Source organism: Bos grunniens, chromosome 12, assembly GCF_055505025.1.
Source record: "Bos grunniens cultivar Pamir isolate PY7600 chromosome 12, Bosgru_T2T1.0, whole genome shotgun sequence".
In the NCBI taxonomy this organism is placed as follows: domain Eukaryota; kingdom Metazoa; phylum Chordata; class Mammalia; order Artiodactyla; family Bovidae; genus Bos; species Bos grunniens.
Window position 1 is genome coordinate 24,932,651 of NC_141176.1, and position 27,954 is coordinate 24,960,604.

A 27,954-nucleotide genomic window follows, 5' to 3' on the forward strand; every position below is an offset into this window, starting at 1 on the left:
TGCGCCTGCGTATCACCGCCGCTCCGGCCCGCGCTACTTTTTCGCTTCAGCATTTTCAACATTGATTCTGCTACCTGATATCTAGAAGGCAGGGTTGTATGGGCCAGAGTAGGGGTAGAAGAAGTGAGGACGGTTTCCCGCATGGCTTCGCTTCGACAACCCTCTAGCCAGACGCCCCTTTAGGTTTTCTTGAGCTTGACGTTTTTTGGCGAATCGGCTTTTACGGAAGTTACGAGTGTTTGTTTAGAAACAGTTTGATAGTTCAAGCGTGCGTGCTTAGTCTCTTCTGTAGAATCAGACTTTTCGCGACCTGATGGACTATGACCCACCAGCCTCTTCTGTCCTTGGAATTCTCCAGGCAAGAATACTGGAGTGGGAGGATCTTCCCAAACCAGGGGTGGAACCCATGTCTCCTGTGTCTTCTGCACTGAAGGCGGATTCTTTATCGCTGAACCACCAGGGAAGCCCACCATTCAAGAGTTTCAGAGAAAACCGACCTTATAGCAAAGAATCAAGTGTTGAGCGTGGAGCATTATTCCAATGTTTCAGCGTCCTTTTCCCCTCCTCCTTAGGCTGAGCCCTGGGCTTGCCTTCTTCCAGGTAAAAGCCTCCTGCTCGAGCACCGAAAATTTAAAAATTCAATGCGCTCGTTATCCACGTCAGGTTACATTACGCAGCTGCCAAGAGTGGGCTCCAAACAAACAACTTTCGTTGTGGCCTGCGTCGTGGCTCAAAACCTCCACTCCACCTCCTTCCTAGAAAGGGTTGCCGATAAAACGCAGGGCATCCGATTCAATTTGAATGTCAGGTGAACAAAGAGTACACGCAAAATTGTTCATGTTACTAGTTGTTACCAGAAGCTGGGGGAGAACTGGGAAAGTTTTAGAAATATACAGTAGTGATTGTTGCAGGAAGCTGTGAATGCAATCAATGTCCCTGTAGTAGACACATAAACTGGTTAAAATGGGAAATTTTATCAGTATTTCAAAGTTAATATAACAAAAGGCTCTTAAATGGGTGAACTTTATGTTTTAATAATGCTGTTAAAAACCGATCCGTTGCTATCTGAAATTCAATTTAAGTGGACATCCGTTTATTTCTCCTTGCTGATTCTGACAACGCTACTGGGTTTGAACAGAGGAGCTCGCACACAACATAGTCATTCGTCCCGTCACGCGGTGGCGCTGTGGGCATCGCGGGTCCCCGGGCGTGACCGGGTCTGGCCGCGAGGTGACGCTGTGGGCGGCGGGCGCCCAGCTGGCGTTGCCTCTCTGCGGGCAGGAGGCGGGGCTGCGCGACCGCACTTCCGCGTGTGTGTAGGCGCGGGATAGGGCGGCTGGCGGCCCGGCATGGAGGATGGCTCCGCTCTTGCTGCAGCTGGCGGCGCTCGGCGCGGCGCTGGTCGCCGCGGCCCTGATTCTGGTGAGGAGGGGATGGGGACAGACGCGGGCCTGGGCTCACTGCGCTTCTGGAGGCGCGGCCCCCAGGTATCCTCTCCTCCGAGCTGTCCGCTCTTTGACGTGTCCTTGCACCACGTTTCCCCAAGCCTAGACCCCAGAATTTCACACCCCCTTTCCTTCCGTTCTTTATTTTTATTTTGGAGCTCCTTCTCCCTGCGTGCTGAGAACCTGGCACTTGCGTTCACTGGGACATGCCCACCCTGTCTTCTCTTAGTCCCCTGGTTCCCGGACCTTCTGCCCATCCGCCCTCTCAGCCCTGACCTCTCCAAGATTCCCTCCCGGGTCTGCAGTTCTGGCCCTGCCTGGGGAGGTCCTGAGCCCCCCCAGAAAGTGTGTGCTTTCTAGACACTCTCTTTCCTGGTATAGTTAAGCAAATAGAAAGTGGTGACAGGACTGACCAAAGCCAGCTATTAGCAGAATAGATAAATCAGCGGATCAAGAAGACCAAGCTGGTCAAGGCTTGGTGTTACCGTATGGTTAGGGGTCGTTATGTCCCAGAATTCAGCACCCTAAGTTTACTGCATCTGCACGAAACAGTACAATGGTATTCAAACTCAGATTTTCTTTTGCCACTACTGTGGAAACACAGAAACGTTGTAACACTTCCTGATCCATAAGTAGTAGAAAATTTGCCAAGTGAACTTTCTTCCATATAATTTGGAATGGGCCCGCCATCTAGTTAGTAAAGGGAGAGATTTCCGCTTCCTTGACGTTGAGATTAGCAGCCTAGGTAGTAGCATTGCCAGGGAGGCCACTAGGCCAGCTTCTCAGAATTTACAGCTTAGAGGTAGTTTAGGTAGAGAACAAGCAATGTATCCTGACATGTTTAGTGTTTGTGTCTGCGTGAGTGAAGAGGTCTATTTTCCCTTAGTCGTATATGGAGATTTGTTGGTTTTTTTTTTTTCAGGTTTTTGGTGGGGCAGAGTGTGACAGAATCCTAGGTTGAATCTGTCTTGTGTTGACCCTGTTAAATGTGCACTTCAAGAGGTTGTACTAGAAGTTTTTGATCCTAGTAGCTCAAAGTGATTATAAGAGCTTCCATTTATTGAATACTTCCAATATGTTGGATATTGTATTCAGCTTTTAACCAGGATTCTCTCTTTTGATCTTTAAAACAACATCTGACAGAAATGTTATCATTAGTTTCCCTTGACTGGTGAGGAAGCTGATGTTGGAAACATGGACTCATGAAGGCAAATGTCACCCAACTAGTGGAACTTCACTTTTTTAGATGCCAGAGCAGGGAATCATTACACAACACATCAGTCTTGTTTCATACATAATCTTTGCACTGTCTCTTTACCCACTTCTTTTCTGAGTTAATTTTGAAGCAAATCCAAGACATAACATTTTATCTGTAAATGTTAAGCATTTTTCTCTGAAGCTACGACCCCCTTCTAAAAACATAATCACAATAAGGTTATCGCAGTTTTAAGTTTAACGTTGTTAAGTGATTTAAAATACACTGTTGGTTCAAATGCCTTTGTATTAGTATAACTCGTTTGTATTTGTATAACTGGTTTGTTTCATTCAGTATCCACACACACTTAGCACTAGATCAGTTTGTCTCAAGTCTCTTAAACAATTTCTCTCTTTTTTTTTTTCTTGTCTCTCATAAACAGTCATTTGTTCTGTTGAATTTCTCACAATCTGGATTTTACTAACTGCATCCCTTAGGTGACTTTTAACATTTTGCTCTGTCCCCTGAATTTCCTGTGAACTCCTGGTTACAGCTGCAATTTGATGAAATGCATATTTGTGTTTTAATCAAGAGAAGTGTGTGAATGATGCTGATCACTCCTTTTGTGTCGTATCAGGAAGCATGTGATGTCTGATTTTCTTTGGTATCTAGTGGGATTCACAGCTTCAGGAGTTACTAGCTTGACCCACCAATCATTAACTTTGTCATTAACCTAATGGTTTTAGCAGCCATTGATGATCACTGCCTAAATCCACTGTTTCATTGGGGGTTGCAGAGTAGAATATTCTAAGTGTATCTTTCCTTCATGTGTTACCTAGAATTTTATAATGAAAAAAACTCACCCTCAGCTATTCAGTTATCCTAAAATACCTTTCATATTTTAAAAGGTAAAGATAAAAGGCAAGTTTTGAAAATAATGAGATGGTTCCCTGGCTTCTTACAAAGGTGATTAATTAATTTTTTATTTTCAGTATCATTAAGAACCCATGATATAAAGTTTTTCCTGTGTTTTGATACACTGCGCTAGTTACTCTTTTTGAAGCTTCAATTCTTCCCTGTCAAGTTGGAGCCTGTCAAGTTGGTTACTTTGTCATTATGTTTGTAGCTTCCTAGCCTGACTGCTATTCCACTTGAATCAGCCATTTCTCTTAGGAGCATTGGTTACTTTTAGTAGGAAATTGAATTTAGTAACCACAATCCCGCGCTTGGAGTACAGAGCAGGAACTCTTTAACCACTAGGCGGCACACTGCCTTCATACTCATGCTAACCAGAAGCACATTCAATTTCAGTATGTTTCCAGTGGGATGTTATAAATGGTCATTGAATTAAAATGAGTTGCATTCCAAAAGGTGGTAGGTTGATTGTTTTGAAAGCAGAAAGTATATCAGTAGAAACAGTGCTACAAAGAATGGTTATTTCCAAAGCCAGCTCCCTAGTGAATCTGGAAGAGGGCTATATAATGTTAGCAGTTCATAGTGCCTATAGGCTCCAAATTTGATACTCGACTCCAAAAAACTCTGTGTTCTGAACTGAAATCTGGGATGAGTATATATTCTTCAGCTTTTTTGTCCTTATTCTGGGGCCGGCAGATGCTTTCCTTGCAACCCTGGATCAGCCTGGTCCTGAGTGAGAGGTCTGCCCTCGCCCACAGCCTCTCCCTGTAATGTGTCCTTTGTCACAGAGGCTCTGGGGGGAGTGGGGCAAGGGGTTGGGTTTCAGGGCATCTCGGGGTAGGTGTCACTTCCGTAGTGACTGTTCCTTCTTAGATCTGAGATGACAGAAGCCTGGGGCATGACAGGACACAGAGCGCCTCCTGGGCTTAGTAAGGGAAGAAAGGACAACAGTAATCAGTTTACAAGAAGAGGTGAAGGCTTGGAGTTTTGAAGTCACCTCCAGACCATTGTTAATGGACTAAAAACAGTAAATATTTCACCTCCTGGGGGAAGCATCATGTAAACGATGTATTCTAATGTCACTGTTAGTCACTCAGTCGTGTCCGACTCTTTGCGACCCCATGGACTGTGGCCCACCAGGCTCCTCTGTCCGTGGAATTCTCCAGGCAGGGATGCTGGAGTAGGTTGCCATGCCCTCCTCCAGGGGATCTTCCTGACCAGGGATCAAACTCAGGTCTCGTGCATTGCAGGCAGATCCTTTACCATCCAAGCCACCAGGGAAGCCCCTATTCTAACATAATAGGTGTTTTAAAAGGTCACCACAATGCAATCTCTTATTAACATATCTGCTTTTAGATTTCCTTTGTTGCATTTATAACTGCTACAGAGATGCCACGGCTTCATCGACATGAAGAAGAGAAGTTCTTCTTAAATGTCAGGGGCCAGAGGGAAGCCTTACCCAGCATTCAGGACTCACCTACCAAACAGCTTTCTGTGGTCGTGCCTTCATACAATGAAGAAAAACGGTGTAAGCCCTCCTTGATTCTTCTGGTAAGGGGTAGTTTGGGAAGAAAAGGAAATTGAAAGTCTGGACTTGGCCAGAGCCTTGATACTTGTGGGATGTAGAGAGTGTGCACGGTTGGTGGTTGTGGATTAGACGAGAAAGGATGAGTGTGGATTAGACGAGAAAGGAGCATCCAGTCTGAGGCTGAAGTGTTGAAGAGAAGTGATGAGCAAGAGAGGAGCAGAAGACAGACGTTCCAGATTGAAATAGCCTCTGGGGGGACAGCCCGGGAGGGCTTAGTTAGCCAGGCTTCTTTGATACATAAGCTGTGTGCTGGGATAAAGTGATTTTCAAAAGCAATTTATATATGTGTGTGTATATATATATATATATATATATATTTTTTTTTTTTCCTTTAAGTGCCTGTAATGATGGATGAAGCTCTGGGTTATCTGGAAGACAGACAGGTATCATGTTTTCTCTGATGTCTAATTAATACTAGAACGGGTCACCAAGCTGTGAACCCCAGGCTGGATCCGCGATGAGAGGTGGTGCCGGCCATTCTCAGGCTGTCAAGGCCCTGGCCTCTGTGCTCAGCCTGTTGCCTTGGCCTTTTTACACGTTATACACTTTGTACAGTTACATTCTGTAAGTGTGCTTTGTACACTTAAATTTATATTCATATTTATACACATAAACAGTAAAAAAAACACTAGTTGTTTTTTTAGCTTTCTTACAACTTGATTAGAAATCTTGATGTCGGCCATGCCAAATGGTGGTATTTTATTTTTGCTTTTTGCAGAAACAAGATCCCACCTTCACTTATGAGGTGATAATAGTTGACGATGGCAGCAAAGACCAGACTTCAAAGGTAAGTTTGCTGAGGAGCCAGCAGAGAGAAAGAGGTTGAAGACTCAGAAGAGGACAAGTCTGGTGGGATTCTCTGCTGCGAGTAAGGAATTCGAGGAGAAGATTTGGGGGAAATGGTGTAGGATACAGAGAGCTTCTCTGGGGAGTAAGATTGGCTGCTGACAAGTAAACAGGTCTTTAAGCAGTTCTGGGAACCCAGTCACAAATGTGTAACAGTCAAGGAGCACGTGGCTTTTATTTTTATTTTCTCTAGGAGCTCTGTAGCTTAGGCAGAGGAGTCAAGAAAAAAGAGACAGCCACTACCTGCTCTGGTGTCTCCTCTGCAGGAAAGAGAGCTGTGACCTCAGCAGTCAGGCTCGGATCTTGGCCCCAGGAATTCAGCAGCTTCTCTAGGCCACCAGAACCCGCTGTGGGTGTCACCCGGTCACAAAGAGGCAGCAACTAGAATATCAAGTGTTTAAGCCAAAATCAGAAACCCAGTTTCTGTTACTGTCTTAGAATTCAAATTTGTTTTAATTCTGACTTTTATGTAATTTGACAGGTAGCTTTTAAATACTGCCAGAAATACGGAAGTGACAAAGTGCGAGTGATAACGCTGGTGAAGAACCGTGGAAAGGGCGGAGCGATTAGGATGGTAATAACATAATTTCTACATTTTTATCTGAAATATGAAGGTATTTTGAATAGCCTCTTTTGTCGATTACAGCACATGTATATTCTGCAACTTGGTGGTTCAATACCAGCCTTTCAAGTAAGGCTGGTAAATTGCTTTTAATAATAACTTCTTACATATATGTATATATAATGTGATCATAATAAAAAGAAAATATCATGCCATAGCTATAATGTGCTGGGTGATTCGGAAAGAAGTATTCATCTTGATCTAGCAGTGAGGTGGAGGCCCTCAGTGGTAGAATCAGGAGGGTCACCCACATTCAAGAAACCCCCTTATCGTGTATCACTGAGTTACTTCTTTATTATTATTATTTTTTTAATCGCAAACATATAGCTACAGATTTTGTAGCTTGTAATGTTTCTCTTTTTGAAAACTTAATATATGATGTTCAGATGTTAAATACAACTTTTTATTTCTGCTTTTTCACCCATATTCTAATGAGTATGATAAAAAGACATCACATTTACTAGTAAGTGGCTTAATGGTGTAGAATAGATGATCCAATTTCTGTCTAGATTTGTATGTGCTGTGCTGTGCTTAGTCACTCAGTTGTGTTCCAGCTCTTTGCGATCCCATGGATTGTAGCCCACCAGCCTCCTCTGTCCATGGAATTCTTCTGGCAAGAATACTGGAGTGGGTTGCCATGCCCTCCTCCAGGGGATCTTCCCAACCCAGGGATCAAACTGGGATCTCCTGCATTGCAGGCGGTTCTTTGCCAGTTGAGCTACTGAGGAAGCCCCCTAGATTTGTATATGTGTGTCTTATCTATAGGCACACTGTTAAGTGACAGTATATTTATACTTAAGAAACAATGTGTTCACTCAAATGCACCGTGAAATTAAGAGTTGATGCATAGTTTCTGTGTGAAGTATGCACTGGTAGGGCCATATTCTGCCCAAAGATTGATCAGTTCACAATTGGGTGGCATAAGTTTGCTAAGTGTCAGATGCCTAAAGTAATGTTTGAAGATATCCACACTCCCTAAATTTTAGTGGCATTCTACATTTCTTTATTGAACAATTAATTTTAAACATTTTAGATCCCATAGTAAAAAATACCAAAGCTCTGTCATGTTATGATGCATTCCACAGCAAAGCTGTCTCTATTATATTTGTTCAATCTCTCCACAAATATCTTCTCCATATACTCCTCTAAGGAGCCCCTGGTCCCTGTTAAGTGCCACTGTACTTACATAATACAGATATAATTTTTATAGAAGGTATTTTACATTTTTATTCTTACTGGTGCAGCATATCTTTATCCAAATCTATTTTCTCATCTCGGTATTTTCCAAGGTATTAGTAGTATGACCTCACAAAGTTTTTAAAATCATGAAGTAGACACTGGATACTTCTGGAATGATCTTATCAATTGTTTTCAGGGAACTTTGGCCTCCTGCCATGTCATACCTAATATTTCTTTCTTGGATATTTTAAGTAAAGCAAAACAAATTGCTATGTCAGCAAATTTAACTTTGATTTTAAGCAACTTTCTTTTAATTGAAATGTTGACATACAGGGTGTATTCAGTTCTCGAGGTAAAAAGATCCTTATGGCAGATGCTGATGGAGCCACCAAGTTTCCAGATATTGAGAAATTAGAAAAAGGACTGAATGATCTACAGCCTTGGCCAGTGAGTATAGAATATAGTTTAAATGATATTCAGTAAAGAACAGAGGGGGCCTAAAGTAAAATCAAAATGGTGTTTTTAAGTTAAACAGTTGGGGAATTTTTTTTTTGGGGGGGGTGTGTGAAATTCCTATATGCAGTCCCACGGAAGAGCTAATTACTTTCACTGATTTTCTGAGATTCACTTCACAATTACTTATTTAATATTCTGTCCATCTCTCTCAATTTTAAATTGCTTTACTCCCACTAGAGTTTTAACATTTATCATGCATATTCAGCTAAATTTTTTATGTAAAAGCACAGATGGACCTTTCTAGGTGGAGATATGAAATGACACTGGATCACAGAATCTTATTTTTATGAAACAAAAACAAAACACAAGCAACAACTACTCGAAAAAGATTACGTGTCTGTTTGTGCCACAATTTCAAAAAGTGGAGGTTGACTTTCACTCAGCATAACGCATCTGAGATTCATCCCAGTTGCTGTGTATCAGTGATTTGTGCCTTTTAACTGCTAAGTGGTATTCCATTGTGGGCTGTACCACAGCTTGTTTATCCATTCAACTGTTGGAGGACATTTGGACAGTTTTCCAGCATTTGGCAATTATGAATAAAGGCAGTATCAACATTTGTTTTAAAAGAAAAAAAAAAGTAAAGGTTGAGGAAAGAAAGAAAATCCTGGTGCCATTTCTAGCCCTTAAAAGCCATTTAGAGAAAGAAGATAACTTTACCATATTCTGAGCTTTTTACCAAATACTCCTGATCTAGAAACATTCAGACTTTGAGGATGAGTTAGTGCCTATGGACACCATTCACTGACACACTGTATCCCAGGATTTAGCAGAAGTTCCTAGGGCTCCCCATTGTCAGGGCTTCAAGCTGGGTGTGGATCCATCCCTCAGAGCCCTGCACCCTTGTACAGGAATGACAAAAATCTCACAACAGCAAGGCACCCAGGTAACCCAACAAAGCTGCATAGAACTTTATCTGTTTTCCATGTGTCTTCTCGACTTTGGCCTGTCAATAGTTATTTCAGATTTTAAATAGCAGATTTCTTTTTCTTATCATCCTGGTCATTTTCTGCCAGAGTTGGGGAGGATCCAGTTACGACATGACACTGTTACCTAACAGATCTTGCCACTGCACCCTGACTCCCATCCTTACACTGGTGCCTCTGTACCTCTTGAGAGGTGTTACCTCTGTCTCTGTATTTCTTTTGCTTTGTTAAGAAATGGAAATGTGGCTCTGAGTTTATTACACATCAGCATGTTCAATTTCAGTTTCTCAGGATACAGGTTCTTGTTCTATCTTTCATGTAATTGGTACTCCCTTTTCAATCCATTTGAGCCACAAAGCCCATAAGCATGCCTCACATGTATCTCCTTAAACCCTAATGAAAACTGACTAGAATAGTTCTGAAAATACTGAAGCCGGAACATGAATTGCAAAGTAGTTGAGTTCTCTAATGAACACACAACTGACTCACTAGATGGCAGAAGTTAACTTAAATGTCTTTTACCACGTTGGTTTGACAGGATCGCCAGCATGTTCTTCAGTGGCTTCCACTGGTCTCTCTATTCTTGGCTGGTTTTATTTTTAATTGCAGCAGTAAGAAATCTGCTGCTCCAGCTGACCCTTGAACAACAAAAAGGGTGTAGGAGTGCCTACACCGCACCTCCCTCCACCCGCCCGGGTCAACCCTGTGTTGTTCAAGGGTCAGCTATACTGATTTCTTGCGTATCCTCTTAGAGTAACCAGGGCACGTGTTCTAGGCTAATTATTCTTACCTGGTGAACTTTAAAGTTTCCTACAGTCCCTTCTCTGAAGATGATTATTCTTTTAAGGTTGTGAACTAAATGTGTATAATTCAAGTAGAGCTTTATATGACAAACAAATGAAATAGGGATCTACAGTTCCAAGTAGTTTATCTTTTTTTTTTTTTAATGTAAAGCTTTTCAGTTTCCTAAGCTGTAGTGTCCTGCCTCAATAAAAATATATTTGATCTTATAAAATAATTTTTTGAGCAAAGTATATGATGATCACTTGTTTAGTAGTTTGGCCACCTGATGTGAAGAGCTGACTCATTTGAAAAGACCCTGATGCTGGGAAAGATTGAGGGCAGGAGGAGACAGGGATGACAGGATGAGATGGTTGGATGGCATCACCGACTCAATGGACATGGGTTTGGGTGAACTGCGGGAGTTGGTGATGGATAGGGAGGCCTGGAATGCTGCGGTTCGTGGGGTCGCAAAGAGTCGGACATGACTAAGCGACTGAACTGAACTGTTCAGTAGTTTAACTATTCTAAATAGAATCAACTGGGACTAGCATCAGGGAGTGATTTCTTAAGCCAGTTTTGTGGGTTTCCCCCCCAGACTGGGGTAAATAGTACTTGAGAAAGGAGAGCAAAAGCAAAAAAAACACAAGGAAATAATACAAATGTTAGCAATGGCTGCTTTTAGGTAGCGAGATTATGCATGCGTTTTTATAATAAGTTTTTTTCCGTATGCATGTAAATTTATATGCTTACCAATTTCTTTACAATGAACACTTTTTTTTTAATTTATTCTGATTAATGGTTCAAAGTTCAAATAGTATAAGAAGGTATGCAGTGAACCTCGCTCTGCCTTTCTCAGTCACCCAGTCACTCTCAGAAGTTAGAGTCATCCATTTCCACATGTCCACCTAGAAGATGGGTGTTGTATTCTTTATTTTTTAAATACACCCTGTGCATTGTTCCTGTTGTTTGCATTTCACAACCTATCTGGGAGAGTGAGCCGTCTGTGTACATCAGAATCCTTCTTATTCTTTCACAGCTCCATAGCCAGTCCCTTTGGATGGACGTACAGGTTTGCTTCTTCAAACAATACTGAAGTGTTCAACCTTAGATAGATGTCATTTTACACATATGCAAGTTTATTATGGGAAGAATCCCTAGCTGTTAAATTGCTGCATCAAATTATGTACATATTTGTAATTGAGGTAACAGTTTTCAAATTGCTGTCTATATAGAACGTGTGTGTACAATATGGTAAAACATTAATAGATTTTATTTACATTGCTCTTGGTATAAGTATGATTGCGGTAGGAATCTTCTCAGTGATTTAAAAGGTATTTCCACTTCCTATTTTTGTGAATTTGTGTTTATAACCTTCACCTCTTTCCAAATCAGTTGTTGAGTACTTTTCTTAATAATTTGTAGGAGCACTTTATTTGGAAATTACCCCTTTGTCTGTAATATAAATTGCTGTATTTTGCCCCAATTTATTTGTCTTTTAATTTTTAATGTGGTTGGATTTTTCTTGTTTTGCCACGCAATAATCTTTAAGATTTTCTTGTCAAGTTGATAAATTCTTCTGGGATTTGTATATTTGTGCCTTCCTTGGGATCATTTGGAGAAGGAAATGGCAACCCACTCCAGTATTCTTACCTGAGAAATTCCATTCACAGAAGAGCCTGGTGGGCTGCAGTCCCTGGAGTCACAGAGTCGGACGCAACAGAGTGACTAACACACACACCTTAGTTTTTCGGGCTCCCTGGTAGCTCAGCTGGTAAAGAATCTGCCTGCAATGCAGGAGACCCTGGTTGATTCCTGGCTCAGGATGTTTCCCTGGAGAAGGGAAAAGCTACCCACTCCAGTATTCTTGGGCTTCCTGGTGGCTCAGACAGTAAAGAATCTGCCTACAATGTGGGAAACCTGGGTTCAATCCCTGGGTTGGAAAGATCCCCTGGAGGAGGGTATAGCAGCTGACTCCAGTATTCTTGCCTGGAGGATCCCATGGACAGAGGAGCCTGGCAGGCTACAGTCCATGGGGTCTCAGAGTCGGACACGACTAAGTGACTAAGCACAGCATAGCACCTTGGTTTTTCTAGCTTCCCTGGTGGCTCAGTGGTAAAGATTCCCCCTGCAGTGCAGAAGACATGGGTTCAATCCCTGGGTTGGGAAGATCTCCTGAAGAAGGAAATGGCACTCCAGTATTCTTGCCTGGGAGATCCCATGGACAGAGGGATCTGTGGGTACTACAGTCCATGGGGTTGTGAAAGAGTCAGACACACTTAGTGACTAAACAACAACTTTAGTTTTAATTATTTTTAGCTTTCTAATGTAACTTTAAATCCTCTGGCACTAGTCTTTTCTCACTCTTAGAATATTCTTGGCTCTTCTTGGTTCTTTATTTTTCAATATTAACTTCCAAATTAGCTTATGTAAATCAGTGAAAAAATATTTTTATGTTTCTATTGATATGGCTTTAAATTTAAAGGTTAGCTTAGGGAGTTGCCTTTTTAATACTGTAATCACATCCTCTCATCCATGGTCATGGTCTGCCCTCTGTGATTGGATATTTTTCTTTCCTTTGGTTGCATTTGTATGTTTCCTTTATTTAGATCTTGCTACATTTCTTGTAAAGATTATAAATTTTTCCTTTTTATTCGTGTTATTAATATTGTCTTTGCTTCCATTATGATTATCTGATCATTGTATCTACATATAAGACTAAAATATTATACATATATTCATTTTGTGCCCACTCATCTTTTACATTCTCGTAATACATTCTCTTATTCGTAATCAGTTTTCAGTTGATATTCTTGGGTTTTCCATAATGCAGTGATTACATATAAAATCACACTATCTACAGATAACCCTTTTCTTTCTAATACTACTAGTTTTTCTTATAATTATATTGACAAAGTATTTTCAGTTAGAAAAATCGCTTAAATATATGAATTCTGAAATAATCCATGCCTCTTATATTTAGAGGGAAAACTGTCATCTCAGTAAATACAATTAGACTTCTTTAAGATTCCGAACTCCTCAGTAAACCTTTAAAGATATTTAACATTAAAAAAATAGTTTCTAAAAAATATGATATTTACATTGAAAGCAAATGTTTTTATTAGTGATACTGATTTCATTGCTTCTTCCTTCAGGATCAAATGGCTATCGCTTGTGGATCTCGAGCTCATTTGGAAAAAGAATCCATTGCTCAGGTGAGGCTTTCATCAATCATGCATCCTTTGTTTTTTTTTTTCTTTCTTTTTTACATATACATTAGCATGAAATAAGCTTAAGCTTTCATAATTAATCTCATAAAAATGAGGTTCCTTTCAAAAGGAAATACTAGCACATACAGGAATTGATTTTTTTTTTTTCTTTTTCATGAGTGTAAAGGGAGACTATAGACTTCACTTTGATTTAGGATGCAGGCAGCTCTTTTTTGAAGACACAAAGAGCGTCCCCATTCAGTTATAAGGCAAATTTCTCCAAATGATGCGTTTTGGAACCAATGAACTTGCCTTTAGTTTTTCTCATGTCAGCACACTGAAATACTATATTTTAAATTTTATTCAAAGTTTAAATTTTTAAAACCTGTTTCCCTTAGAAAAGCAACATAACTTCACGTGAGTAAAGTTGTGCTGCCCTTTTCAGTATATTAAAAAAATCAGTGAAGACATTAACTTCTTCAGGTGGTAATTTACAGATTAGACTAAGAAGCTGGAGTGACTTCAAGGAAAAAATATAACAAAGAATCATTCTATGCAGTGTTTTTTATTTTAATTCTTTTTCATGTAAAAATGTAGACCTAATGAATCAGGCTCAGTAATTGTCCATTATATTCTTTTATGTTCATCTGCTAGAGTGGTCACGTAGATTGAGCATAAAGCGGTAGTTTTCAGAGGAAGGTCATAATCATCTGGGGCGCGTTTTCTTTGTGTTTTTCTTTAATGCACTTTCCTAGGCCAGTCTCAGACACTAAATCAGATTCTAGCCAAGAGTCTGCAGTTTTAAGTTTCCCAGGTCACCCTATGCAACCAGAATTTGAGAACCAATGGAATATAAGATTGACCCTTTCCCTCAGTGATTCTCAAATAGGACATGAAAAAGTTCTAATTCTTTCCCAAGGTATACTGATAGCAGAACCATTAAATCCCTTAAGGATTTTGCTCAAATGTGAAAACTTGAACTCTCCTTTTTTTTTATTTAAGAAATAAATTATTGTATCTTCTTCAGCATTTTGTCCAAATATAACTCTGTAACCCTATGAAATCTTACAGGTATTTGGAAAAGATTAATCTGTTAACCATAGAGAATATCAAACTCCTAGAAGTTTAGTGCTGAAAGAAGTTAGAGGCTAGCTAGTCCAACTTCATCTGTTCACTGATACACAAGAGATAAGGAAAGGAAAAGTGTATGTGCAAGATGTTCAGAACATGATTTTTAATTGTGAAATATTAGAAACTATAAAATATTGTATCCTGATGCTAGAAGCTGTATATATTTCCCCTGGATGAAATGGCATACAGCAATAAAATAGATGCTAGTGGGCTTCCCTGGTGGCTCAGCTGGTAAAGAATCCGCCTGCAATGTGGGAGACCTGGGTTCAACCCCTGGGTTGGGAAGATCCCCTGGAGAAAGGAAAGGCTACCACTCCAGTATTCTGGCCTGGAGAATTCCATGAACTATGTAGTCCATGGGGTCACAAAGAGTCAGACACGACTAAGCGACTTTCACTTCACTTCACAGTGGAGACTGTATAATAATGTAGGGAAATACTAAAATGTTAGGTTGTATGAAAAACAGTATGATACTATAAATGCAGTATACTTGTTTGTGTAAAAAATCTATTCAAACAAAAATACTTAATGAAAACAGACATATTAATTTAAGGGTTTTGTGAGTAAATTTTTTCCTTTTTTAAAAAAAATATATAAATGGGGAAAAATTATAGTAAACTTGGAAAGGAAAAACGTTGGAGAAATAGGAAGCAGTTGAAGTAATCTAGAAAAGAAATGGTTGGGACCTGTTATTGTTTGTTGGCAATAGAAGGGAATTATGGTTTTTGGTTTTGTTTTTGACGATGTAAATTCTTTTCACTTCCATTAGTTGAAAACTCTTTGAATTTTTTCAAAATAGTATTTAGAATGGGATTGTGCTATGATCTGGACCTTCTTCTACTTAGTGCTGCTTTTAACCAGTCATCAAGGGATCTACCCCAGGATCTCTTTTCTCTTGTCATCTGTCCATCCCTTCCTCCGTCTCTAAAACTTAGTGACTGACATAGTGCTTTGGGGCTCTATAGAACTGGCAGCTGCTCCAGAGAGAAAGGGTAAACTGATCAGCAGTTATCCACTGGAGCCACTGTGTATAACTCCTGCTGAGTAGGCTTGTAGTTCAAGTCCAGGTGAGTCTCATAGAAGTGTGTCTGTCATAGAGAAGGTCATCTCCAAGGGGCAACACATCCATTGGCCACATGTCCAGGAAACTGCGGTACGACCATCCACTTCTTGGACACTTGGGTTCTTTTAATGTCCTATAGGTGATGCAAATCCTCCATGGTGATCGATCTGTGGACAGTGAGAAAGTTACAGGAGTATTAATTAACACAGTAAACAGCAACTTTGGTAGCTAAACTGTGTAGTTTTCAGACTTACCTTTCCTAAACACCTTTATACATATTCTCAGTTAATCCTACCGTCTGTTCTGTTGCCCTCTTGGAAGACAAACGTGCATGATACAGCATCGGTGGGGTCATTTAAGCTTCCTTAAATGTGTTCATATGCCCATATGTTCTGTGTAACAGTTGAAACAGTTATGTTTATACTGTCTCGGTATTCTCAAATTTATCATTTTTAAAGGATTCAAAATAGAATCCATTACTGCTTGTTTGATCTCTTTAGGTTATATTTTGAAGAGTCTTTGCTTAAATCTTGAGACTTCTTTAACTTCTCTTTTTAAGATAATAAAATAACCAGTCAGCTTTAAATTTCACCTGAATTCCTTATGTTTCATAAATATTAGAAATTATTAATATTGAAATAGTAAATATTTTAAAATATCTACTTCAGAAGTTCATATAATGCTCTCCTATGACTTTGTTTCCTTCTTTTAACTAAATAGGTCTGTGTTTTTATATGTCTTCTAAACTTTAAGAGACTTTTTCAAGTTTTAAAAATTAAAGATCCTGTTGTTTATATTGTTACGCTTTTCAATATGTTAGAAACCAAATAACTTAAAGTCCTCATGTGAACTCCACATGTTTGTGTTTTGTTTTGGTTTTCTTTTAGATAGCCATTATCCTAAAACAAACAAAAATCTTCTATTAACATCCAAGCAAAAGCAGTCATGAATATTTTTATTTGGCTCCTAGTAAGCTCATCTCAGTCACATTAAAAATCATTCAAGAACTTGTTTATAGGTATTGTTTTTCTACCTTTTAATTTTTATTTTTCTGTCTTTCGATTTCTATTTGTTCCTTTCCTGAGCATAAGTGCTCTTTTGGAGGTTTAGTCAGCCAACCAGTCTTTATTGGAAATATTTTAAATGGAAGGCACTGAGCAAGCTGTTGTGAGATTCCCAGAGTATGTTAAGATGAGGGTTTTGCCCTATCTGCTTAGCGAGGTAAGACATACTTACATCAAAATGTAACTCATGATTCTAGGTGACCAGGGAGAAGTGTCAGAGCTTTCCAAAGACTTTGTTTCAGTACCATCTAGATAAGTTTGATATTTTATTCTTCCTTCCCTTCTTGTCCTATTTAATACACAAGTGAAATTCGGTCAGGAGGTTAAAGTGAGCTTTCAAACCTCCTTCCCTTATTAAAAGCATTTATTAAGTGTCTGTTACTTCCTGTACCAAACACCAGGCTAAAGACTTTAATATTATACCATTTAATCTTTACCTTTGTGAGGCAGGCATTTTTATTCTAGATGAGGGAAGTGGGATTTAGAGAGTGGAAGTAACATGCTCAAGGTCAGCCTAATTATTAATGGAGCCAGGATTCAAATACAGGCCTGCTCAGTGCAGCGGCTTTTCTCTTAGGTCATCTTATGTGACTGTTGAGTCATGATTTTGTTCCTTGGTGATAGAAAAAGTCATGTGAATGAAGAACGATCCTAAAGATTACAGTAATGAAAAAGAAAAGCCAAAAGGAGGGAAGGACCTTGATTTACTAGGATGAGATATTATTTTGCATAGACTTTTACTGGGTTTCTTACGTGCATATGTAATATATCATTCCATGGGTTTCTATTACCATAATTATAGAAAATTTTAAGAGATCTTATCTTTTTTTAATCCTAAATATGAAAGTCTTGACTGCCATGATAATTACTGATCTGTTTTTCTTATGCTTTTAAGTTTTCATTGTTTTAAGAATAAAATACATGTTGTGTTACTACTAATAATAAAATTAATGACTGCTAAGAATAGGGAATACTTAGACAAAAGACTACTTAAATTTAATTTCCAAAATATTAAAGAACTTAGCCTGTTAAAGTATATTTTATCAGAAATATCTGTCATACTTAATTAGGGAGACTGGGTATTTGTTTCAAACTCCTTGATGGTCTGTGGCTTCTGCAACACTCTTGCTGACCCCTGCTGTTGTATTCTCATTAGCCAGGTATCAAACTTCAGGTTAACTTCATTTTTCATTTTTCCAAGATATTCTGGTAACTCACCTTTTTTGAAACTAAAATATGTTTGGGGCACAGAGGCACAAAAGACAGTGGAGGAGATGTTCCTCTTGCTCATAGCAGCGCCCCCAACTGCTGTGCAGGTTTCTGAAGCCTCAGCTCTCACAGTCACTGTGGTTCTTCTTGTCTGACTAAACCTCCAGGAAGGAAGAAACTACTTCTCTAGCCCCTGCCCAGCTCCAAGCAGTAGGCATCCTCAGTGTCTAGAATAGACTTCTCCAGGGCAGCTAATGGGATGGTGGTGGTCATGTGTGAGAGCTACCCAGTCAGTTAAACATTAAATTGCAGTTCTCTGCAGTCAGATTGTTTTCAATGTCTCCTTTATAGATAAATGCAAAAGTCATTTATATTTTGTCTTTGTTGCAGCGTTCTTACTTCCGTACTCTTCTCATGTATGGGTTCCACTTTCTGGTGTGGTTCCTTTGTGTCAAAGGAATCAGGGACACACAGTGTGGGTTCAAATTATTAACTCGAGAAGCAGCGTCACGGACGTTTTCATCTCTCCACATTGAACGATGGTAGGTTCCTAACCGGCATGTGTCTGGTATGTCTTCTTATGCAGCAGTTACTCCAGCTAATGGGAAGCAACCCTGTATTCTCATAATGAACCTCCAGGTTTAAACAAAATTCATACTTATATCTGTAAACTTAATCTGTGCCTATACTGGTTTGGTTCTTATTTTTAAAATCTCAAATCCCGTATAGGGTATGAAGTTATATATTCACCTTAATTGTAGACAGTATCAATCAAGAGGCCTGAAAACATCCTGTTTCCTTAAGCTTCCTTTTTTCCTTTGAAGAAAAATTTAGAAATATCAAAGCAGAAAAGGGTATCTAGTTTCTCTTTTTTCTTTGACAGGAGTGAGTTCCCTCTCCTGCCTAAGGCCAGTTCTTGGGTCTCTGCATCCCCTTCCACCTTCTAAGAACCCAGGCCTGTTCACTTATTTTCTCTCTTGTGTCTTTAGCCTTTTCTCTCAACCATGTTTTTCTCATCAGTTTTTTCAAGTTTAAATTTCCCTCACCATTAGAAAAACATGGTCTCCATTGACACCAGCCACCAGCACCCCTCCAGCCCCAGCCCTCTTTCCTTCCACAGCCAACTTTCTCCTGGAAAAATGGTCTGTATTCATTGTCTCCATCTTCCTACTTGCCATTCCTCACCTGTCCCCCCATCTAGACATCTCGTTACCCTCCTATCATTAAATCCAGCTATCTTATTTAATATGACTACTTACCATCTTGATGAACCATCAGCAACATTCAGTACTTCAGAGCACTCTATCTTAAAATACACTTCTCTCAGCCTCTCTTCATCCCAGACCTCACGTCAGCTCTCAGCCTGTTTAGGGACTAACAGTATGACACAGAAGCCTGAAACCTGGAGTCATTCTAACTGTCCCTTCATTTCTCTTCCTCTTCACCACCATCAGTTTGGTCATTTTAATTCTGAAACTCCAGTTTCAGAATTAAAAGCTCCATAGAACATCAGTTACTGTGCTGCAGCCAGGGGGATCTCTTCAAAAATTAGAAATGATCAGACACAGCTCTTTGCTTCCCATTGCCTTTGAGTGCCTTCCCTGGGCCTTGAGAGTGATAATGATATCAGCATCAATATTGATTTTATAATTTTGCCCACCTGAGTCTCCACATGCAGTTTCTTCCCTTCTCACCACCCACTGCCTCTCCGTCAGCATCCACTTATCCTTCAGATCTTCCTTAGGACAACCTGCCCTTACTTCTGTAGTAGACCAGATGCCCCTACTGTATGCTGTTGGAGCACCATAAACCTTTGCACCTGTCACATCTGTAGTGTTTTATTTGTGTAATGTTTCTTTTTCTCTATTAAAACATAAGCTCCACAAGAGCAGAAAATCCTAGTTGGTTGCACACTTTAAAAACAAAAAAGTAAATGGATTAGCAATGATTAAATGTTATAACATTTATGACAGAATATAAAATATTAACATATGGTATAGTTCACTGTCTAAGAGAGTGCCTGACCCATCATAGCTACTCAGTAAATATTGTTGTAAGAATTAATACTCAGTGCTAGTTCTGGGTTCCGTGTGAATTCTGTTTGTGGCAGGAGTCTGCATAATTATTCCAGTAGATATTCATTCATGTAGTCTATATAACTTTCATGCATGTGTTTGCAAATATTTGTTACCCCCTAGAAATAGATGTCATCTAATCTTCCCAAATAACTTTAAAGAAACTGGAGTTTCAGAATTAAAATGTTTTTAAATCCTTTTTCCCTAGGTTAAATTTTCTTTTTTAAGTACTTATATTTGGTCTTTTAATTTAAATGCATGTTTCTGTTATGTTGTTGGAGAAGAAAATATACTGATAGTTAATGGACTCCAAAATCAGAGACTCTAAGAAGCCACTCCAGAAACACACCTCTGCTGTAGGTATTTTTCATTAAGCGGTTATGTCCAAATCTAGGGTTAAAGAGCTAGGTTCTTTGTAGTTTGAAAGGAAGGATTTAAAATGGAGAGCAGTAGGGTTTTAGGCTTGATGACTTTAAAATCATGAAATTTCCTTGTCAGGATTGTTCTAAGGCAGTACTGTCCAACAGAAATACAATAGAAGACACAAATGCAAGCCATATGTGTAATTTTAAACTTTGTAGTAGCCACATTAAAAAGTAGAAAGATCAAATTTAATGTTATCTTTAGCACAATATAAGCATGGTCATTTTGGCATGCATTCAGTATGAAAAAGATATTGAACTATTTTACGTTCTTTTCTTTGTACTGTGCCTTGAGAGTGTAGTACCTGTCGGTTCAGGCCAGCCACACGTGGATAGTGGCTGCCCTATTGGCCAGCACCATTCCCAGGTTTTATGTGTTTTTAAGTTAAAGAATGTGTTTTGTTTTTTTTTTCTTCTGTAAATTTTATGTTCATGTGCACGCCTTTCTAATTACTTAATTTGAGATTTGATTGACTTAAAACTTTAACCTCTCACATCTCTCTTTAGGATCCAATAATGTTTCTTTTGTACCCATAAAGGAGAACCATCAAATAGGCATGTATCAGCCTGATAAGCAGTAATGTCTCATTGTTTTTATTTAAACATCTCTGTTCTTAAACTTCAATCAGGAAACACTATAGAGCTGATGTGGGTTTTTTTCTTATGCAGTGTAAGTTTTAGAAATTAAATTGTGCATCTACTCGTTTCCATGTAGGTGTCACCTTAGACAGTTTTCTTAAGAGGACTTAGTCCAAAGATTCACTGAAATTTTTCTCGTAACTTTCAGAAAATCCAAGTAGAGTTTCTAGGTGTTAGAAAACATCAAGGTATAGTACACACTGTATTGCTCAAGTTGAAAGACTGCAGCCATCTCTTTGATTCAGAATTGCTTGAGTATGAGTAGCATTAAATGTTAAATATAAATATATATAATCTCCATCCTCTGAACTCTACCTCACCTGAAGTCTTCCCAGTTAATGTTAAGGTATAATTTGACCCCGTTTATGAGTAATTTTTGAAATGGATTCTTTGTACCTTCTTCTAGTAAATAATATTTTTTATTTTTAATCAGTGTTATTCATGTTTATAATTTGAAACCATTCCGTCGGGTTTATAAGAAGTCTGCTGTTCTTGGCCCCACCTCCTTTTGCCCCCCCTGCCCCCGCCCCGGTTCCGCTCCCTCCTTGGCCCCACCTCCTTTTCCTCCCCCGCCCCGGTTCCGCTCCTTCACTGTAGCCACGGTCATTTCTCTACTGCTTGCTTGTGGCATTTGCTTCATGCTCAGAACAAAGTGTCTAGCATAGCTGCGTCTCAGTTTTTCAGTTTTAGTTATTACTTTCCAAAGTAGGAAGTGAATGTTTAAGTATTCTCTTAAATTCCTGTTTACCCTCCACACTTACGTGCCTACTGAAGTTTTAAAGTAATTTTGCTCAGCTCAGCGTTGATCATTCTAGCTGGGTAAGGAGAATTCAGATTTGATCTGTAGCATGCCATGAGATTATAGACCCATGTAATTGTAGTACTTTTTGTTTTTCCTGAAGGTAATAACTGCCTGGAGCTTTTTGTTGGCATTTCTTGATGGATCTGACACTTCCTCATGCTCACTCTGACAGGAGCGTGAATTCCCAGAGGCATCAGATTATGCCTCAATTCCATCCTTTTCTCAGAGACACCTCGTCGGCTCTTCCTTTCTAGTTGTTTCCTGGTCTGCTGCAGCTCCTGTCCTCCATCTCGTCCTTCTTGGCTTCCCCCCTATTTTAGTAGAGCGGATCCTCTATGAAACTTGCTGAAAATGTGAAGCAGGCACTGCAAGACCCCGCGTGCGGAGACGTGCCTTTACTCCACCCTCATGCTCGTTTACCATTTAGCTGGAGAAAGAGTTACAGGTTGGAAATCATTTTTCCTCAGGATTTGGAAAGCGTTGCTCTGTTTTCTTTGGCACTCTGTGTTTCTGTGGAAAAGTCCAGTTCTGTCGATAATGTAATCTTGATTCTCTTCTGTGGCATATTGTTTCCACCCCGCTTTGGAAGCCTTTTTTTCCTCTAGAGTGTTTTGAAATGTCATGATTCAGCGACTTAATATGGCTCTTTTCCATGCATTTTGTTGAGAACTCAGTGGGCCTCTAACTCTGGAAACCCATGTCCTTTGTTCCTCAGAAATGTCCTTTAATCCTTTCTTCAACAATTTCCTCTCTCTTCTCATTTGTAAAACACATGTAGAACTTCCCTGTTGATCCTCTAATTTTATTTTCTCTTCTCCTTCCTATTTTTCTATTGAGGTTTCCTTGATTTTACCATCTAACCTTCCTTTTGAATTTTTATCTCTGCTATCAAAACTGCAATTTCCTACAACTCTTGTATTCCAGTATTCATTCTTCTCTGTTTTACGACTATAGTATCTTCCACTACGTCTCTTAATGTCTCATTTAACACTTTGAGATTTTCTTCTTTCCGTGCCTTGTTTCTTTTGCTCCAGTTTTTTTATGTTTATTTCTATCATTAAAGTTTACCTTCAGGTATCTTTAGTATGACCCTATAAAGCTCATCAGTAGCTGTGTGCATGGTCAAAGAACTCTGACCAACTGGTAGATGTCACTGTGGACTAAACGAGTGGGGCCACTTTGTATGGGTAACTCCCAGCTGTCACTGTGTTTGGGGGCTGGTCATTTTCACTAAAGTGAGATCCTTCAATCTCCTGCCTAGGACACATGAGCCTGGCTGCCAGCATTTACAGAACCAATTGGAAGAAAGGAGAATCTCATACAGATTTTCAGTGAGTCCTCCAGTTTGCAGCCCACTGCACCTCCACTTAACAGAGGTCCCTCGAGGCCCCTGATGCCTGAACCTCAGGGGCCTCTGTGACCATTAGCTGCTCTGGGCTTCTTCCTCTGCCGCTGTCCACTCTGCCTGATTACTTGTCCAGCTGCTTTCCAACATTCATATGTTTTTTTTTTTTTTGGCTACTCTCATCATCTTTTGTTCTTGTCTTATATCCTTTCATTGTTGTTTTAATTTTAGTGGTCTTTCAGGAGGGAGCAGGAGGGTATGTGTGTATCTGCCGTTTAACAGAGTCAGCACACTCTTCATTCTCCAGAAATAGATCTGTTCATAAGGGAACAGATATACCAGGAACTAAGTCACAAAAGAAAACACAGCGGCTTTGCCCTCTCCACACTTAAAAAGCTCAAGAAGTCACTTAGTTGGAGAATAACCATTCTCTTTATTATCCAGCTAGAAGGACTTGGTATTTTAATTATAATGTTTGCTTTGGTACCAGATTGGTCTTTTATTGATAATAATGCTAATGTGTTTTGTTTTAATAAACACCTCATATCTAAAGTGTTTAAGGGGTGAAGGCTATATAAAAATAATAGTTTAGAAGATGAATAGCACTTTAAGTTTTTTTAATATAAATTCAGTTATTCAGCTGCATTTTCACCCCACTCCTTTTCATTCATCATTCTTGTGTTGTGCCTTTGATGAATCAGTGATTCTATACTGATATCCTTGGAGAAATATTTAATAATCTTGATCAGATTATTGAATATCATTAGAACTAACTCAGAAGCCCATTAGGTAATTTTTGGGTTTTGTGTTGAGAGAGTGAAGGATTAAGCACACGGCTTAATATTCAAATTGTTTCCTTCTTTCATGAGTATCACAATTCTATTTAACGGAAGTTTTACATAGTCCTTTTAGAAACACAAAGAACACTTTTGTAGATGGTTTTATCATCTTAAGTAAATATTTTATTAGGATAAGAAAAAGCACTACATGTTTTTAAAAAAAAAAAGTTTTCGTATTGAATTATCCAGACACTTGGGATTTAAACTAGTTGCATAATGGACATTGGTAGTATTGCAGCCAAGAAAACAAAACTCCAAATTCAGATTGCTTGGGATCAGGGAAATCAAATGGAAATGGATTTGAGGCGTTTTGCTATTTGTGCTAATATTTTAAAATCAAGCTTGGGAAGTTTGAAGTATGTTCTGTGCAGTCGAGAAAGTGGAGTGAGAAGAGGGTGTTAATGTCTCAAGAATGAAAGCAAAACAGGGAAAGACTTCAGTGCCTTTAGAGACAGGCAAAAGCATGGAGAAGTGCAGCACAGGGAGTGGTACTAATGCCAGTGCAAGGAAGCAACTGGTGGAAAATGCTGGAAGAATCCAACATATCAGGATTCAGAAATGTTAAGGGAAGCAGATTTGACCTAAACCAAAGGACTGACTGAAGAGGATCTTTAAGAACCTTTCACAGGTAGAAGGAAGGCTGAGCTGGGAATTGAAACTGGAGATGATTTCTCTGTACGTATGTAGTTATACCCACCAGGCCTTTCACACCAGCCGAAAGTGGCTTTTCACTTGTGCCAGCTGCCTCTACTGTGCAGTCCGGGACAGCACTGGGAAGGGGAAGGCGGAAGGTAGGCCACAGGGACCCTGTACTTGGAGATGAAACCTTGGTTCTTGGATGGTAGAAGAACATAATCAAGCAGCTCTAAAGTGATTGAGAACATTCCTAGTGCTTCTCAGTGGTTGTTTTATCAGCTCTCTTAATCAGTTTAAAATGCTATCAGTTCTGTATCTTGAGCTAGCTAAAGCTGGGATGTGAAAACCATCAATCTTAAAAATTTCTCTTGGATTAAATTTTCTCTTAGACACCAAGAGAACATTTTTACCTCTGCGCGTTTCTGCATTGTGAGAGAGGCCATATTTCTCATTTAAATGTTACGCAGTAACACACAACATTTTTATTTGCCTTGAAACTCCTCCACTCCTTGACTTTTATTTGACCTTACATTTATCTGACCTTCACTTTTACAATATAAGCTTTTATAATCTGCTGTGTAAGCTTCTTTAAAACATGCCAAGGTAGAGATTTAGTTACACTCTGTTTGTCTTTTTAATAAATAGCCATATATTTTCTATTTCAGGGCATTTGATGTAGAACTGCTTTACATAGCACAGTTCTTTAAAATCCCAATAGCAGAAATTGCTGTCAACTGGACTGAAATTGAAGGTGAGCATATTGTTTATGTTACAGCTGATCTTAAGTCAGGGGAAGACCTCAGACCATACAGTTGCCCAGTGACGTCAGCTGGCTTTCCTGTCACCCCTCGCCCCCCTTCAGGGCCCGCTCAGCTGTCCTGACTCAGAGAGGCAGTTTCATAGACAGTATTACCTACTGATCCCCACTACCTGCCTCCAGCTGGCTTACTGCCTTCTGGATTTTTTTAGTCTCTTTTTAGGGTCTTCATTAGGCCTACTGGCTTGCCTAAGAAATTCAGTAAAAACTCGTACAGTAGACAGGATCGTGATGACTTCGGGCTACAAGCAAGGTGGATAGTCTTGGAGTAAACTTTACTTTTTATAATACCTTTTTTTTAGTATTGTGTTATATCATTGCTCAGTGAGTTTAGAATACCTGCAAACCACTTTGCAAAGCTAAATGAAGAATTATAGCTGCTTTTACTCCAAATATCCATAATCCATTCACAGCTGGTTTTTAGCTAGTATCTGTATATACATTCAAAAATGTAAAGATCTCTAAGGTTTATAATAAGTGAAATCTATCATAATTCCTGATAATTTTTATTCAGAAGTGCTTAAACAGATCTCACTGTTTAGAATTCAAAATATATTCTAGTGTTCTCCTTTGCTTACCTTAGAATGATCCCAAATTAATTCACCATGTGGGAGGAGCATTACTGGAGACTTTCAGTTACCTCTCCTCCAGGTGAGCATGGCTTCCTCTTGAAAAGTCAGTGTGGTATTAAGCAACTTGAGATGTTTAGGGACAGAAAAAGCTTAAGAACCAGTCTAGAAACCATACAAACTATGCACACCTCTGGGAGTCTTGCTGAATCATACTGAGTTTACAGCGGTTTGACTCATCTCCATGGTAGCAGCGCAGACCACCTGGGAAGGGAAGCAGGTGAGAGAATGCTCAGACCCGTTGTGCTCGGCTCCATCGAAGTGTCTGTGTTGCTCTGTGCCCAGCATAGACTCTGTGGGAAGCTAAAGTGGGGGAAAGTACACTACGTTTCAGTTTAGATCATTTGCTCACTTTGCATTTCTCAGGTAGCTGAGTATTAAATCTCATTAACCATTTCACTCAGTGAGCAGGTTTTGTGTTCATCATCTGCAGACCCTCTGCTCGAGACTCCCTGCTCGAGCAGGGGCCATCTGAAATTCTCAGTTTAGAGCCTACCAAGTTTTATTTCACATCAAGGTGTTTTGTTTTTATTGTTTTTAGAGAAACCATTCACTTTGGTTTTAAAGATGTTTAACTGTCTTGTCCACGATTTAAATAAAATTACGGTGGATGTGTTAACTTGATTGTGGTAATCATTTCACAGTGTATCTGGGTATCAGATCATCGCACTGTGTACCTTAAATGCATTTCAATTTTATTTGTCAATTATACTTCAGTAAAGTTGGGCAGGGCAGGGGGGAGAAAAAGAGAAAGCCAGAGCATTTGGCCTTAAATCTGGAAACTGTCAGTGACTGTCCTGTGGTCCTGACCAGGTCACTTTACCACCCAGCACCCCAGTTAACGGAAGCTGGAGGGGAGGGAGGCCCTACTGCTGACTTACTTAAAAAACAATTCCAAGGGGTAAAATAAAGGAATCTAAGCTTTAAAACACGCTCAAGGGGGCAAATCTCATGGAGTCAACTGGGCTTGACATATTGCCATTTGACAACCACTGGACAAGAAGGCGGCCTAGCTAAGATGTATTTCTTTTATCTGATTTAGAATCTTTAGTAGAAATAGAGTAAAATTTGGATTTCTGTCTTGGCTTTCTTATCTCAGATTATTAATCTGTACTTGTATTATGTACAAGGTGTGCCCAGTTCTCTAGTGCATGAAACTGAAAAGCAGTGTGTACAACATGAAGACTTACCCCCCAAAAAATCATTTTTACATGTACAAATTATATTTTACATACAGATAATACAAATTATGGTGACTAGAAGCTCACAAAGATGGTGTAGGTTGACTTCTAAAATACAGTTCTGTTACATTTTCCTCTGAAATTATTTTTATTTTTAATTACTTTTAAATTACAGGTTCTAAATTAGTTCCCTTTTGGAGCTGGCTACAGATGGGAAAGGATCTACTTTTTATACGACTTCGATATTTGACTGGTGCCTGGAGGCTTGAACAAACCAGGAAAATGAATTAGGTTATCTGCCATCTTTGATTGTATACTTATGTATCAGTGTCACATTATTTCATTTAAAATTAAAATTTTAAAGCTGGAATAAACCTGTGTATTGTCTGCCTTTTAATAATTTTGAAGAATTTATTGTCAGAAGTAAAAATCTTTATACCTCTTTTGGAGAAAAATTTTTAAGGTATTTATAGCAAAAGTCAGATTTCCTTTTGCTTTAGCAATTTTGTTAATTTATTAGTAGGTCAATTATTATGATTCTGAGAAGTATAAACAGAAGATATAAGCATTCTTATTCTAAAATGTCTATATAATTCTCATGAATTTAAATATAAACAGTAATCATATAACAGTGTTCAGGGATTTAAAAATAAATAAATGTATATAAATTTATATTAAACTCATATTTGATCCTATTAAAAAGTATAGGAAATTGTATTTTAAAGAAAGGATATAGGCTTGTTCACAAAGGTATCCATGTGCTTAATACTTTAGTCTTATTTATCTTCTGCCTAAGTTTTCTTATATATACCATACTTTCTTACCTCCTGTCAGCCTTTCTCTCTTGAATTTTTGTTAATAAAAATTAGCAATTCTCTATT

General features: G+C 39.1%; 1 protein-coding gene across 17 annotated transcripts; it reads left to right on the forward strand.

The window, feature by feature from the left end:
• Position 1: 1 nt before the first annotated feature.
• On the forward strand, positions 2-27,447 carry ALG5 (ALG5 dolichyl-phosphate beta-glucosyltransferase). Of its 17 annotated transcripts, none has more exons than XR_015138058.1 (11): positions 2-600; positions 4,912-5,083; positions 5,480-5,526; positions 5,862-5,930; positions 6,471-6,563; positions 8,124-8,237; positions 13,168-13,227; positions 18,079-18,230; positions 22,888-22,957; positions 25,112-25,197; positions 27,249-27,447. XR_015138058.1 is itself a non-coding variant. In XM_086329337.1 (10 exons), the coding sequence occupies exons 1-10, from the start codon at positions 541-543 to the stop codon at positions 27,362-27,364; spliced, it is 969 nt and encodes a 322-aa protein (XP_086185463.1). In that variant the 5' UTR covers positions 2-540; the 3' UTR covers positions 27,365-27,447. The 17 variants fall into 17 exon arrangements, 6 of the variants coding, with proteins under 6 accessions (XP_086185463.1, XP_086185466.1, XP_086185461.1 ...); XR_015138056.1 differs by lacking the exon at positions 2-600 and adding an exon at positions 1,303-1,487; XR_015138057.1 differs by lacking the exon at positions 2-600 and adding an exon at positions 1,303-1,422.
• The last annotated feature ends 507 nt before the right edge of the window (positions 27,448-27,954 follow it).

What these genes read in the sequence shown, in the direction of transcription:
- ALG5 (XM_086329335.1), top strand. Translation starts at nt 1,350, where the DNA reads ATGGAGGATGGCTCCGCTCTTGCTGCAGCTGGCGGCGCTCGGCGCGGC. An exon ending in ATACAATGAAGAAAAACGGT is followed by an intron (nt 5,084 to 5,479) that starts GTAAGCCCTCCT and finishes TTTTCCTTTAAG; the next exon opens with TGCCTGTAATGATGGATGAA. An exon ending in AGGGCGGAGCGATTAGGATG is followed by an intron (nt 6,564 to 8,123) that starts GTAATAACATAA and finishes GTTGACATACAG; the next exon opens with GGTGTATTCAGTTCTCGAGG.